Genomic DNA, 16,219 nt, shown 5'->3' with positions numbered 1-16,219 from the left:
ACTTATCAGCAATGGCAGATCTGGCTCTTTTAGAAGACCTCTATGCACTGGTACAACAGTGCACACATATGCACATGGGCCACGGTGGAGCGCTCCACCGGACAGATGGCTCTGTTTTGCATCAGCGGGGGGGACCCTACTATACACGCCAGAAAAAGTTTGCAACATTGTTTTAGCCTGTGGGGTTCTGCAAAACATTGCGCAGGAAAACAGGGTGCCATAAATGTAGTGATGGAGCCAGTTGACCCGATGCCCAGAGAGCAGTGTCCAGCACAGTCCCAACTGGGGCTATACGAAGGAGACAGGATTGTATTCCTCGCTTTTAAACAGGTATAGTGTTATGTTTGGCAATGATATTCAATACAGGAAACATTTTAAAGTGTCGTTAATGGCCACAAGTGAACGATTTATTTCTGCCATTGACCGACAAATTTCGGTTTGTTTTTCAGGCACCTCTGCTGTCAGGAGACAAGGTCGGGGTGGTGGTCCAGCACGGGGGGGCGGAGGACACGCGCTCTCCCTCACAGCTCACGGCTGCCTGGGTCTGACTCATGAAAAAAACACGAGTAAAACAAAAGACACTGCATAAACTCTGCTACTGTGTGTTTATTTAAATACAAGTACACCTACATGCCTAAGAGATTGCGATATAAGCCTGTGTATTACTATTAGGACTATAGCATACATATGTCAAGGATGTATAAATTAAACCTTCAGCTGGAGTCCGATTTACTATGGCAACACTGTTGACTGCATCAGTGATCTCTTTCTATTCCGCGTTCTTTCTACAGCCTTTAATACCAGTTTCCAGGCTTCCAAATAGTACACACGTTAGTGCAAATGAACCTGAGATATCAGGGTTTCAATCTCCACCTCTGAAAAGTGCCGCTTCTTAGCCGGATTACGTCTCGCCAGGTCGTAAATTGTAGGGGCGAGGCCTCAAAACCGAGAATATATTGGGGCATGATATTTAAATTACGATCGTTTCCAGCCATCAATGTACGACCGTTCTTACGCTCTGATTGGTGTGATACGAACGTTTCATGAATCACACGTGAAGCCTGTCGTAAGATGATTTCTGCGCTCATATCTGCGCTGGTTTCTACGTTAGGTTGATAAATGAGGGCCATTGTCTTTGGGTGTAAATGTAAAGTTGTGTTGCTGTTTAACAAACCTTGAGTTTTGTATTCAGTGTAACTCAATATTCTCACAGTTGGGAACTCTGCTGCATGCATTGCATTACTGTTGTATCCCCACATTTTTTGACAGTTAAGATCCACAGTAAATAACAGTCAAACAGAAATCCAACTCCCCAATCACTCAGAGAGATTATAGAGAGAGGCTTAGTGCTCGGTTCGATGATTAATTAATGCATAGGAGATAGGAGCAGTGTTTCCGCTGTTTTTAGGAGAGAGGGGACAGATAGTGTCTTGCCTCGGGGCCCAGGGATGCTTCGAGCACAACCCCATTTCTATCTCCTTTCTTCCCCCGGTCTTTCTCTCTCAATTGCAGAGATGTTGCGAGAGCTGGTAAAAAGTGTGAGGGTGTGTGATGGACCATGTTGACATAGCAGCCCTGCATTTAGTTGAAAGGGTATATATTCAAAGGTGAGTATATATTTATTTTTATATCAAGGGATGCCACACGGTGAAAGGCTTAAATCAAAGTTAAGATGTGACACATGCATAGTGTCATGTTGTGACTTTTAGCTAGTTTGTTGAGATTAGGTTTAGGTTTCATTATGGATAGAGTTCAGCAATATGTTGAAAGAGAAATAAGTAGAACCAGGCCTCCTGTTGTGTTGCATAGTGGTTGCATTGCATTGTGTCACCACAACAAGGCGTGCATAGAAACTCTGAAAGGTCCATGCATCTTAATGATAGCACACCACTTTTATCGTAAATAGTCATCACATTGTTATCAGTTAACAGAACTGTTTTGTTCAAATCATCAGTTCTGTAGTAATGTTAAGCAACTAAATAATTTAGTTAAGGTTAGGGAAATAAAAAAAATAAAAAAGAGAGACAGCCAGAGGGCATCTTTACAAGGAGCTTGGACCAACTCAACTCACTCTAATCACATTTAAGCAAAGATAATGGAAGAGAAGATGCAGCCAGAAGTGGACTGGTCAGACCTCTTTGAACTAACATTATTTCTTAATTCATTCAATATGTTGTTAGCTTTGGGAAAACCACAAACTCTAAACATGTCGTCAATGAACTTTTTATTGTGGCGTTCGTGTTGTATGAAGGCAAGCATGTGCCAAACGTATCCCTGTGTAATGGAAAGTCAACAGAAACCTGATCAGTGTCAATTGGGACAGCTGCCGTCCCTCACCTGGACTGAAGATGTTGTTTGTACAAAATGAACGTAGCCCACATTGTAAGGCTGCTGCAGTAGGTAAATGAAAGATTCTAACTTCAATATCAATGAATTATGTGGCATGATAGCTGTAAACTGCAAACAGCATGTTCATGTTTGCCAGCCTTTCCTGGGTTTCTCTCTCTTTCTGCTTCTCTTTTTATCTTTTTTAGTTTTACTGACGTCTTGCCTAAAGCATCACTTCCAACCGCCACCTTACTGAGATTTATGGGAAACATATTTGCTGATTGACAAGAGCAGACCAGCCACTGGGGCTGTTTCCCACAACTAAGATTTACAGCAGCTGATGCCCACAGGGAGTACACTCGTGTAACAAATTCGTTACAGCTATACATGAATAATTTTGCATGCTTGTAGCTCCAAAAGAAAATACAAGGTTAGAAAATGAGATTTAACAGAAATTAGATTGATGCATAACATAAAAAATAACTTGTATCAATAGCCCCAAATCATGGGATGTAAAATCCTTAACCTGCATACATCTGGCTGGTCTGCAAATACCTTCACACTAAACTTTACACTGCAAAGGACAAGACAAGGCTAATTATCTAACACTGATGAATCCAGCTTTCTTTTGATTCATTCTTAACTTTCAAGTTTCAGAATTATTTGGGCAACTAAAAACGATTTACCGGTTCTCAGTTAATGGGGAAAAATACAGTTTTCTCCATTGCAGTCTGATTATGGTGCCGTCATTAATAAGGACAAGCTTGTCCTCCTTTGTATCAAATTGACTCACTGCTATAATTAACTCACATTCAAAAATGTCCTAGGTGAATCTTCCGCATCACACTTGTACTTACAAAACAATGTACAGATACTGAATCTCAATTGCTTATATAAAGTATGTAGAGACTCCTACAGTATGTACAGTGAACACAGACATGCCATTTTGAGTGTGTCTGCAGGTTTAAGCAGTTAATATATTGCTGAGGACACTTATTAATAGTGTGCTTGTATCAGACACTGGCATATAAAGACGTCACGTGAATACATCTTGTCCTTTTTTTGTTCTGTCAAATGCAAATGCAGACACATAGCTGTGCAGTGAAACGTGTGTTCACCAACACACACTCAAAAGGCCCATAATGTAACATAAATGTTAGCCCAGCAGATAGCAGAGGCAATGTAAGATGTGTTGCGTGAAGGTGAGACATGTAAAAACAACAAAAGATAAATAGAAATCACAAGAGACCACTCTCTTAAAACCAGTGTGTGTGTGTGTGTGTGTGTGTGTGTGTGTGTGTGTGTGTGTGTGTGTGTGTGTGTGTGTGTGTAGACAAAGTGTTGCTCGGGTTTATTGTGTGCATGTTTGTGAATGTCTTGTGTGTAAGTGTCGATGTTTTCCATCTGAATCATTATTCCTTTTTATTGCATGCATGAGGGAGTGTGTTTGTGTTCATGGGGATATAGACGTGCATGTTTATCACTATTTATGTTGTGTGTGTAGAATTATTGTGCTAATTCAGCGCTTCCCTCATGGTACCAGATTTGGAAATTAAAAACATCACACTGAATGAGGTGTGCAAACAACAAGGACTCCCTGTCTTCAGTTGTGTCCAATGGGTGGTTACAATGCCAGAATAAATATCTAAAAGTACTTTTCCCCAAAAAAGATACCCACAGCAAGTATCCAAAAAAGATGTGTTTACCTTGTTTGTACCCTGTTTAGCCCTGTCTTTGGAACTACATTTTCTCAATGTATTCCTATGCACAAGTGCAACTGTGCCACACACTGTATTATGCTGCAGATCAGCAGTTTAGGTCAGACATTCAGCAGTTTATAGAAGAGACAACACATACAAGAAAATATAAATTAGTGCTTATGACAGTGATGACATATGGCGTTCACTATAGAGACAAGAGGATACCTTTATGAGCCAGAGTATACAGAATAACTTTTGCAGAGGAAGACTGAACAGGCCGGAAGAGAGACGGGAAACCCCTGTGGAAAGGAAAGGGCTGTCTGACAGCAAGGTTAAGCGTTGAAAATATTCTAAATTCAAATCCAGCCTCTCTCTCCCCCCGTTTCTACACCAAAAATGATCCGCTGCAGCTGATGTTAAATGTTAAATGACAACAAAGCTCCCATTAAACAAGGGATGACGTAAACATATTAATTTATTATTTCTTTCAGTGACCGAGTTAAGGAGGAACTCTTTTCCCCTTTTCATTTATTCTTTTCTTTCTCTATTATTGAACACAACATGTCAGTTTTTCCTTATGTCAGTCATTGTGTAAGAGTGTTACTCAGTAATTATATAAGGTTTGCCTGACCTTAAGGTTATACTTTATGACATGTTTCCTTCTTAATGAATTCTGATTAATCAGTTAATTAACGTGGCGACAATGTGAGAGACCAAAGATGTTACATTGTAGCAAACTCAAACATTTCAAGCATCAGCAATGTAACTTTTAGAATGAATGCTTTTGTTCCCAGAAATAGCCTAGTCCCAAATAGTTAGCTGTTGATGCAAATGACACATATACTCCAGCATTGCTCGGGGACGCAACTATGTCATGGCAGTTGTATTGCTCAGGACGCAAGGAAGCGCAGTGTAGAGTGTGAAGTTGTTTAGATGAGCGGTTCTGAGAAAGCTGCAAGCAGCAATAACGGAGGGCAAGCAATCAGGCACTACACTAGTACAGGAGAAAGAGGCAGAGAGAGGAAGCCGAAGAAAGATTGATTTCAAAACTGCTGTTGACCAAAGGGTGAATTAATACAAGTAAAATTTCCAGCAACCAATTCATATACACTTTGTGTCTTCTGTTGCCCTTTGTTTGGAATTGATACACTAACCCTCAAAATGTGGCAGATACATGCCAAACTGTCGCTAATTAGCCTCTGACATCTGAATTAAATATACAAATGAATGTGAACTCATTATCTCATGAAGCAGTGTGCCATATTGCCTACAGTCATCACAATCATTTGAACAAGCAAAATCAATAACATTTTCAGCAACAGGAGATCAGAGTAAGAGTAAATGAAACTTTGGGCCCCATGTGTCAATAACGTTTTGCTCATTCACAGGTGGAAGTTTAATTTAAATTGTTTCCTTTGTGTTTGCAAAATTGATGATTAACATGGCAGCAGCACCAGAACACAAGATCAGAGAAGGGCAATTGTTGTTTCTATGTATAAATCATAGACATCTGTCTGTGTATAGGGGCATGTGCAGGTGTACCGGCACTTTAAAGACACAATTTTGAATCCTAAAAATCAGGATTTTTTTTTATTTAATTTTTTTTGGGGGCATTTTAGGCCTTTATTTTGTATAGGACAGCCGAAGACAAGAAGGTGAAAGAGAGGGGGAATGACATGCAGCAAAGGGCCGCAGGGCTGAGTCGAACCTGCGGCCGCTGCGTTGAGGAGTAAACCTCTATATGTGGGCGCCTGCCCTACCAGGTGAGCTACCCAGGCCCCCAAAAATCTCTATTTTAATACCTTGATTGACACCAGTCAACGACAAAATTTATAGATCTACTGTTGCACATGCATCTACTGTTTTAAGATGCTGTTAAAGGTCAGTAATGATTGTAAACACAGCAGTAAAAAGCCAATTAACAAAAAGCCAATTATGATGATTAAACACAAAAAGCAAGCAGACTTTATATGATTAGAAAACGTATTGACTAGGGCTTTCAAACTGACTTGTCCTCCTTTGACCTCCATGGCAGTTTTGGTTTGCAGGTCTTCAAGTAAACAGAGCTAATGTAAAGAGTGTCTCCAGTCCTCGAGCCCTCATTGTTCTTTGCAGCTCCAACAGCACCATGTTGTAACTCTTTTGGGGATTTGACTTGCTCCATATAAACCATTCAGCATGCCTGGGTACAGACTGCACACAACTTCCATACATCCTGCTAGTCAAACTGTAGCCCAAAAAAGTCCAACATTGTCTCTAATCTGTGCAAGACCATTTCTGATTTGTTCTGCACTAGATGATATAATGGTATAAAGGCACAGTTCCCCTCACAGCTTCACTCTTGTTTAATTTCAAGCACACATTGCAAGTGTAATTCATCAAATTATTCATGGGGTTCCTACTTCCCCTTTGGTTGGTTTTATCATTAAAGTGCATCACTTTTTGTTGGGGTCTGTCCCACAGGTCTTGAAGCTGTCATTACTATTTTATCAATATGTTCATTCCCTAGTTTCCTTTTCCCACTGTGATACACATGACATGTCAACGGGAGTTTCTCAAGGAAAAGAGATTTACAGTAGCTTTGTGTGAGGCCTGAATTAATTATAACAAGGCTTAAGTAATTGAATAAGAAGGCAAAAAATGTCACAGTTACAAATGGAACATTAGGTAAAATCAAAAACCTGAAATATAGGTCACATTTGAAAGATTTGACCCAGCAGCTCAAACCACATCCATCAGAATTACCGTATAGAGTAGTACTGTGAAACTGATCAAATATGTACATGGCATCCTGGGAAAATACAGCCTTTTTCTTAACCATGAAATAAACCACAGAATGTCAAAATGAGGCAGCAGTGAAAGCAAAGATCATTCAAGTAACTGACTGAATGATTGATGGAGTCCCACACACACCTGCCATCCCATCGCTACCCCCCTTAGCAGCACTAGGTTTTCACCCCTGACCTTGAACAATATAATTATTGACTTGTAATTGGAGCTCAATAAGTCCGGCAGGCACTGCACTGTAACTTGCCTGAGAGCAATGTAGGCAAAGTTGAGCACAGAACCACCAAAGGGTATTGCACTAAGCTTGGGCTGCCTGTGGGGGGTGCTAGCAAGAGAAGGAGGAGAAGAAGAGAGGTGGAGGATGGATAAGTACAAGAAAAAAATTGCAACAGCAGATGAGGGGAGGAGGAAGGGCAAAAAGGTAGCAACTGAATTCTGAGAATGAGAATTTAAAAAAAAACTTGAATGAGGAGCTTTGATATATATATATATATATTTACTTGTGAATAGAGATCATTGTTGTAATGACAAAAACAGACTCAGAGGTCTCCCCTCGCCATCAGACGCTGAGCGTGGGTGGTTGGCTCTCTGCAGTTATCTAAACCATGCGGCAAATAAATTCATAACATGCCACCGAGACACCCACGCCAACCTCAGTGGGCATTCACACAGTGCAAAACAGTGGGCACCTAACAATGTGTCACGACCGAATCTCAACAATGCCTGATATTGTTACCCATGGGGTTGACACTGTAATCGGATAAATTATATGTGAAATCTATTTGAAGAAGGTGTACCTTTAATTGACTACACACTCTGTGCTACTACACTGGTACAAATAGGAAAAGACTTCAATAAATCATGAAACACAACGGCAAATAGGAAAACACGACAGCAAATAGGAAAACACGACAGCAAATAGGAAAACACGACAGCAAATATGAAAACACGACAGCAAATAGGAAAACACGACAGCAAATATGAAAACACGACAGCAAACAGGAAAACACGACAGTAAATATGAAAACACTTCAACAAATCATAAAACACAACAGCATTAACTTCTACCGGAAAAGGTAGGGCCTATCTAGCAGAGGACGGACCCTCCTGATTGGACAGACAGTTTTCATATTTGCTGTCGTGTTTTCCTATTTGTTGTCATGTTTTCATATTTGCTGTTGTGTTTTCATATTTGTTGTCGTGTTTTCATATTTGTTGTCGTGTTTTCATATTTGTTGTCGTGTTTTCCTATTTGCCGTTGTGTTTTATGATTTGTTGAAGTGTTTTCCTATTTGCTGTCGTGTTTTCCTATTTGCTGTCGTGTTTTCCTATTTGCCGTTGTGTTTTCCTATTTGCCGTTGTGTTTTATGATTTGCTGTTGCGTTTTTCTATTTGTTGTTGTGATTTGCACTTTAGGGCCACCGTAAAATACAGTTTCACTAACACTAACACTAACATACAAGTAAACTACTGAGTAAATAGCCTAAATTCACTGAAAGCACCCACTCTCGTAATATTTTACACAATACGTACAGATGGCTGAATGGCCTCAGCAACACGCTTGCAGTAACAAATGGCTCTTTCATATATATTCATAATCATTCTGCTGCGATTATGATAGACAGTGCAATACAATGTTGCGGCCCACTTCAGTGCTATTATCTTAATCCTGCGTAAAACATTAAACCACAACTTGATATAGCACAAAGCACATAGCAATAAGAACAGCATGTCTACATTTTTTGCCAATGGCATCAAAGCATTGTTTTGTAGTCAATAACACATGCTACGCAGCTGGTGCGTGTGGGTAGAGTGGCTCACTGTGTAATGATTTTGCCTACTTTCCATACAATATGCCAACAAAGTTATCAAGTCCCTAACCTTCTGTTATCAGCGCCGAGTCCAATTAGCTGAGCGACACTGTGTCACACTGATAAATGATTTGTGCCACTGACATCTGTAAACATTTAGAGAATGCATTTTGTGAGCTATTTACTGCTTATCTTAATATGTTAAATTATGTGGGTGTTTTCAGAAGTGGGTGCTTTTACATCAGCGTCAAATTTTGGAGAAGTGATTATTCTTCAGTCGTGCAAGCAGAGTGACTCTAGGGACCGCAATGTGTTTTGGTCAAGACTGACATATCGTAAGAACTATTGGATAGATTTACATGAAATTGTGTACAGATATTCATGTCCCCTAGAGGATGAATTCTCTAGTAGTCTAAATAACCACATGGTAAAGCAAATTTTTGTATACTCCTGTGTGAATTGAAGAGTATGGAGTATTTTCTTATTTTATTGAAACCTTTAGTGAAAAATGAACATAACGTGCAAGGATCAGAATGTAAAGCGTAAATATTGCCGTAGCGCAGTCAGGCCGCTGGTTTTTTGATATCACGATAGAAACCATATAGAGAAATATATACAATAGACATTTTTATATCGTTTTGACGATATATAGTCATATTGTCTATCACATTCACAGTTCCCAGATGATGAATCCTCTATACATGTTCGCCTCAGAATAAAATGTCAACACTTTGGTCACCCTCTGACTTTTCAACTAGCGACACTATCAGGTCAAATACCTGCAAAACTAAAGACATACCCATCATCCTACAGTAGGTTGTAGTTTGTCTTTAGTACCATTTAGCAAATATCAGCACGCTCATCGCTAAATTAAGATGGCGAACATGGTACACATTATGCCTGCTAAACATCAGCATGTTTGCATTGTCATTGTGAGCATAAAGTTGAAAGCAGCTCTGTGCCTGTAAGTGCAGCTTCACAATGCTTCTTGCATGGCTGTAGACTCTTGTAGAGAAATGAGTACCGACGTACCACAGAGAAGGTTTAATTTAAATCCAGTCAAGGTAGAGTATACTATAGGGTATAATGTACAACAGTTTAGAGGATAGAAGAAAGCAGACATGACTTGGAACAGAGCCTCAGCCACCTGTCAATCAATGCCAGACAGGCCATTACAAAGCCAGTCAGCTGCACTTGTCCAGCCGCTGGCAGTATACGCAGTCAGACGTTTCCTCTGGATATGCCCACCCTCAAGGTTAGACAGCTTTTCAGTAAAGCTCTTTCTCATTCATTCATTCTTATATTCTTATTTCCTTCTGCTCCTCCCATTTCCCTGCATCCCATCTCTCCTCTGTGATGATTTAATACCAGCTGTCCTCTCTCTCTCTCTCTCTCTCTCTCTCTCTCTCTCTCTCTCTACTCCTTTCTTTATTCCTCCCTTTCTCTCTCAGCCTGATGAAGTCAGAGTGCAGTTCTTGTATAAACAGCCACTGCAGGCCATCCATAGTGATCTCATTACACAGGACTGCAGGGGAAACTGTCTTAACCAATTTCACAACCATCCTTCCTTAGCCTCCCCCTCCCTCTTCCTAGATACATCAGGGTCAAGTAAGCAATTAAGGGGCCAATTGTCTAAACAGGATGCCAGCTGAATTGAACAAACAGAAATGATGCAGCAAGTATGGATATTTTCCAATTAAGCATGAAAGAACATGAACGCCCTCTAATTGTTTTGCACTGTAAACCTCTCGAGTGTAACTTGTGCAATGGCAGTATTAACCCATATTATAGCTTACTGGAAAAAGTACTGAAATATGCATTATTGTATGACAGCACATTATTAGCCAACAATTTTTTAATTGCCTGAAAACTGATTGTAAATGGCGAATTGTGAATCGTCAGAGGAAAATGGAAAACAAACTAAAGAAAGGACAGTGTATATATATATATATATATATATATATATATATGTTAGACATTAATAGGCTCTATTTCCCTGTGTGACTTGAATTTACACGTGTGTGTGTGTGTGTGTGTGTGTGTGTGTGTGTGTGTGTGTCTTTCAAATATCTCATGAACCGTTTATCCAATCTACTACAAACTTGGTTTCCTGAGAACCCAATGAACTTGGCGTTTGAAATTTGGAGCAGTTTGGACAGTGTTGGATATTGGATATTAATGAACTGTGAAAAAAAACAACCGCAAAATAAAGATTGAGGAAAAAAGGTTGACAAAAAAATAGCGCTGCCAACCCGTTGGCTCTTCCATGTCTACCCTTCACAGTAAAAGCCCAGCTTAAATTCACTCAGAGCATTTTGCTAAGAGGAAACTCAATAAAAAAGGCATTTTTGCCGACACTAGATATCAAACAAAAGCCAGACACTATATTGTATTAAGATGCTGTGAGCTTCTAAGCTGACAGCAGAAGATAACGTCATCTCGGAGCTGACCGGGCAAAGACAGCTCTCTTCCTCCGTCTCACGCAGACTCACCCTGGGTCCGATTGTTTAAGTGTGCTGCTGACTTATATCACTAATAACATTACCGTGGGCAAAATACCACCGCTAATGAAATCCATACTTCAACGTTAACCGTCAAGCCACTAAGCCCCCCCCTCTCTCTCTCAAGCAACATACATTCGGCTGATTCCATCTTTGTGAGTCCAGTGAGTCCGTCTCAAGGGGGTAAGCCAGCCTCCGCAAAGCGTACCTACTATGGAGCCATTTTGATGGTAATAAGCCATCACCCGCCATTAGCATTCCATTGACTGCTATTCATTTTGGCGTCACTTTGACAGTGAATAACTTTACATCTGAAGCGTTTAAAAGACTTTTTTTGTCCATTGTTTATTTCTAAAGAAACATGGCAATGAATAAAAGGCTCCATTACCTTATATCTCACGTTATGGCCCCATAGCAGGCATTTTTGTAAAAATAGGCTAACAATTGTGTCATAACCACGCGACGTACTGTCGCATAATAGACAAATTACCGTACAGTACAGGAGAAGCTCACAGACAGTTTCGACTTACATTAGCTGTTTTAGTTTAATTAATAATGTTAACTAGCATTTTAGTTAGCAATAATTAGCCTGTGCCCATGTTATCTGCTTACATATACCTACGCTCTCCGTCTCTGCAAGATTGTGAATGATTGAGATTTCTCTTGGCACAGCTACCAGAAGACTTACAACTTTCAGACAGGTTGCTCACGTCACATCTATGTCGTCAAGCTCAGTTAGAGGCTGCGCAGTAACGCTCAGCCATCACCGGAAAAGTGCTTCTAATAGACTTCACTGCTCTCCGTTGCAAGTCTACGGCGTTGCTTTGTCCATTGATTTTACTGTCTATGGTCCGTCTCTGTACTTGGTCTGGTTCCAAGAGTGTATGGCTGCAGCCTGGAGACCTCCCCTGTCTCATGCTTGGGCGTGTCCAACGGTAAATTCAGACGTTCAGAATACAACGGTAAATTCAGATTTTCAGAATACGAAATCGCGAATTATTTTCTAAATGAAGTCACGGTTAAGTTAGTGAGCATGATGCAATTAATTAAAAGCTGTTTAAACTCTTAAATTAACAATAGCCATACATAGCCTATAGTTGGCAGATTTGTTGGCAGATTTGTGGATGGTAATGTTGTCTCCCTGATTTTAAAGGACAATTCCAGCGCAAAACGAACCTAGGGGTTATTAACAGATGTGTACCCACTCTGTCACTCTCTGGGACATGTTTTCATGCTAATCGAATGAGTTTTTAGCTTGAAAGACGCTAGCACGGACCGCCAATTAGCTTACAACGCTAGTATTCGGGGCACAGGGAACGTAAAAACAAATCGCTATTTATACCACTAAAAAGGCTCAAAATATTACCAAACTTCAACGGTAGCATAATGAGGGTCCCAAAATGTTAACCGAAGCATTGACAACTTTGTAAGTGTACAGACAGTTTATTGAACGAAGAGCTGCGGGAGCTCCGTGAAAGGGCCACGAGAGAGAGAGAGCTACCGGTAGTCAATGCCGCAACACAGCCTCGTACTCGTGGTGTACCTGCGGACATTGTGAAGCTATGGCCACCGAACAGGAGTTCTGTGTTGCAAGGAGTGGGACCTGTTGCGTTGCGATGCCCAAGAGATGCAGTGTTTTGTACAGTCTGAAGATTTCCCCTCTCTGATAAACAGGGCTGTACTTGAAACTTTTTTGGCGACCCAGACCGGAGGGACCAGATGGACAGTTATCCACTGAGTAAGTACACTAGACAAGTTATGCAAAGTGCGATTATTTCAGATATATTGAGCAAATTGCTTTTGATTTTAGTTTGCATCGCCAGCTGTAAGTCATGACTGGTTTCCAAGACGGCAGTGGCATGTAAACATGAACGCGAGTGTCTTTATAATCTATCTTTTCAATAAACTGTCTGTACACTTACAAAGTTCTCAATGCTTCGGTTAACATTTACGGACCCTCATTATGCTACCATTGAAGTTTGGTGATATTTTGAGCCTTTTTAGTGGTATAAATAGCGATTTGTTTTTACGTTCCCTGTGCCCCGAATACTAGCGTTGTAAGCTAATCGGCGGTCCGCGCTAGCGTCGTTCAAGCTAAAAACTCATTCGATTAGCATGAAAACATGTCCCAGCAACAGAGTGGGTACACATCTGTTAATAACCCCTAGTTTCGTTTTGCGCCGGAATTGTCCTTTAACGTTTGTTGTTTATTTGATGAAATCTGCGATGACTTTACTTTTTTTTTATTAATGCTATTTGCAGTAAATTCATAACAGTAAAAAAAAGGACAAGCGTAACATAAAAACGTATGCCAAGTGCAAAAAATATAGCTCAACAATGAAGCCACCCACATAATACTAAAATTAATACACTTTTACAATTATAACATGAGACCACAGAAGAGTAGGGTACAATAAAAAGGTTTTCATACCTCCCATTAGTAGGGGATCTGATATCTAAAATTTAGATAAGAGGTTAACCAATATTTTATTATAGGCTAAATCTTTTTAATCTTCTATAATTTCAAAAGCTGCATTTATGGATATGAAATTTGACAACAAAAATGAGGATTAATATAAAATATTGGTTAACCTCCTCGTTCTGAAATCATAAAACATTTAAAACTCCATCAGCGTTTAACGTTGACGTTTGTTTAAGCCATATTACATGAGTGGTTTAATTTCGATGTCCGAAAGGCGCATCACTGAAGTGTAGGCCTCCTCAAGTGTAATATTGTGATTATACAACAACGGTTACCAACAAAATAAGTGATAATCAATCTGTATTCATATTGTGGAGCAATTCGCTCTTGAAATACAAAAACAACCCAACAGACAGGATTTCTAGTCCCTCCCTGTTTAGTCATCCAGCCAATTTGAGCTATAGCTTTGTAGAGACCGTGGGATTTCCCAAACTGAATAAATCCTGCCCGCACATATAAACACAAAACTGCTTTGCTAGCTCCATCGTGTTGTAACTAAGACATCTGCTGAAAAAATAATTGTATTCATTAGCATGATTGCCATACTGTTTAGTTCAAAAACATCCAAAACACCAAAGTACGAAGACACAGCGGACCAGATGCAAGCTTTTATTTTGAAAAGTCGAAGCCGGGGGACGGTACCAGCCGGGAGGGCATGAGATGGGAGGTCTCCAGGCTGCAGCCATACCCAACTCTCTGGTTCTGGTGGTTGATTAATGCAGATTTTTGCTGATTGGCTCTTATAACAGGCCAAATGGGTGGCACGTGGTGTACCGCCCTGAGTCCATGAGGTAAATGTCTGTGATTACTCCACATTTTAATTGTGATATTTTGTGAGTAAACTCTGAATCTGCAAAGTTCTCTGTCAGGTAAATGTAGTAGTACAATGTTTTCCTCTGAAGTAGAAGTACACAGTAAGTCAGTATACAGTGTGGTTGCATATTAAGTGCTTTGGGATCCTTCTGTAAGTCATTTTGAGGCACAGGGGTTTGGGAGAAAGCAACAAGCAGCAATACCATAGGCCAAGCAATCGGCCCATTCCAAACAGGCACATTCTGAACGGGCACTGTGCTATTTAAGTGAATTCAGTGAATCTCAGTAATGTGATGGTTGGGGTTCGGCTAGCTGTGAGTTTCTGTTTTGTTTTCTACTTTCTACCTTAGTTTTCCCCCTTCCCTCCTGCCTGCGCCAGCCAGCTGATTACGCACACCTGCTCGTCATCCCACCATCACTTCTCCCGCTGTACACACCTGCCAGCCATCAGCTACAATCAAGCCCAGTACTTAAGCCCTACTAAATCTACTCACCATTTTTGCTTGATCGTTGTCTCAGCCATCCTGGTGACACAAGCATTTGCCTGTTCCTGTGTTGTAATCCCTTTCTCTGTGTTTTCTCCTGCAGTCATTACCTCCATCTCTCTGCCTCCAGTCAGCTGGCCTCATCATCTGGTCCCCTCCTCCCGGCTCCCTGCTCCACTCTGCCTCCGCTACCGCTTCCAGCCTCGCCCTCTCCCTGCTCCTCGGCTCCCTGGCTTCCTGTGTCCCTTCTTCGAGCTCCTCGCCTCCCCGTCCTTCCTGAGCTCCCTCGCCTTTCCCAGCCCCAGTCCTGTGCCCTCACTCTGCTCCCTGGGGTCTACCTCCTCACAGTCCCTCTCCCTTACTTTTTCCCTTTATTTCCAATAAACCTTTTGTTAAACCTGAGTTCTGCGTTTGGGTCCGTTCTGTCACTCCTCGTAACAAGTAAACCAGATTGTATTTAGAAAAAGACAGTGAGGGCTAGCTGCTGGCTACAGTAACAAACGTGTAAAGCTAAAATTGATTAGACGGCTTCTTGGGAAAACGATCTGTAACCTGACAGACTAATAAAAGAAATCAAAATTTGTATTTATTTTGAGTCAGCCAATTTGTAGGTAGAAAAACTATCAGCGGTTTGCAGCTAATGTTGAAACAGAACAGACAATCTCCACTGAAGTTTCCAAAAGCAGCCACTTTGTTCTTTCAGATTTAAAAAAAAAAGCATCTTGGCTCTGAAAACATCCATCCCTACAGACCGTTACAGTAAACACCACTATGGAAGTCCTCTTACCGGATGTTGTGGGACTTGCGTTTGATCTCATTCCAGCAGAGGTTCATTTCTCCTGTTTGGTGCGGGCCTCCTCTCAGTCTCCTGCACTCGGTCCCCTCCTCCTGTCCCTCACCGTCCACTGTGGACTGGCACGGCACACAGTGGCATCCCGGCCACGAGGGCCGCCCCGCAGCTAAGGACAAGAAACAGCAGGGGACACACAGGTGAATATTATCGTCTACTATTTTCACTTTTTGGATTGAGCCTGCTAATAATTAATGATTTGTTCTGATTTATAAAGCCAATCAGGGTAGGATTTGAACATTTCTGGCTTTGGCGAACCCCGAAGTGAGTATCAAAGAACACATTGTAAAAGACACGGCAGAAAAACACAGGCTCTTTCATAAAAAAAAATTAATTGGTTCAACTTTTGCCACAATCATCCATCAAGGCACTGCGTTGGCCAATCAAATACATGCAAGAGCACATTCCTGGTAGATTACTTTGGACATGAACAGAGTATTTCTACTGTTTACTCATGAAGAC

General features: G+C 40.9%; 1 protein-coding gene across 1 annotated transcript in view; it reads right to left on the bottom strand.

Annotated features, from left to right (window-relative positions):
- The window catches only part of drp2 (dystrophin related protein 2), a 75,508-nt gene extending 59,671 nt beyond the window's left edge, over positions 1-15,837 (bottom strand). The window contains exon 1 of the mRNA XM_078260336.1: positions 15,695-15,837. Within this exon, the coding sequence (XP_078116462.1) occupies positions 15,695-15,741 (47 nt within the window). The 5' untranslated portion in view covers positions 15,742-15,837. The remainder of the gene's footprint in view (positions 1-15,694) is intronic.
- Between the last annotated feature and the right edge of the window lie 382 nt (positions 15,838-16,219).

Source organism: Sander vitreus, chromosome 10, assembly GCF_031162955.1.
Source record: "Sander vitreus isolate 19-12246 chromosome 10, sanVit1, whole genome shotgun sequence".
Classification (NCBI taxonomy): Eukaryota; Metazoa; Chordata; class Actinopteri; order Perciformes; family Percidae; genus Sander; species Sander vitreus.
The sequence above is the reverse complement of the archived record's forward strand: the minus strand, read 5'-3'. Positions and strand labels throughout refer to the sequence as shown.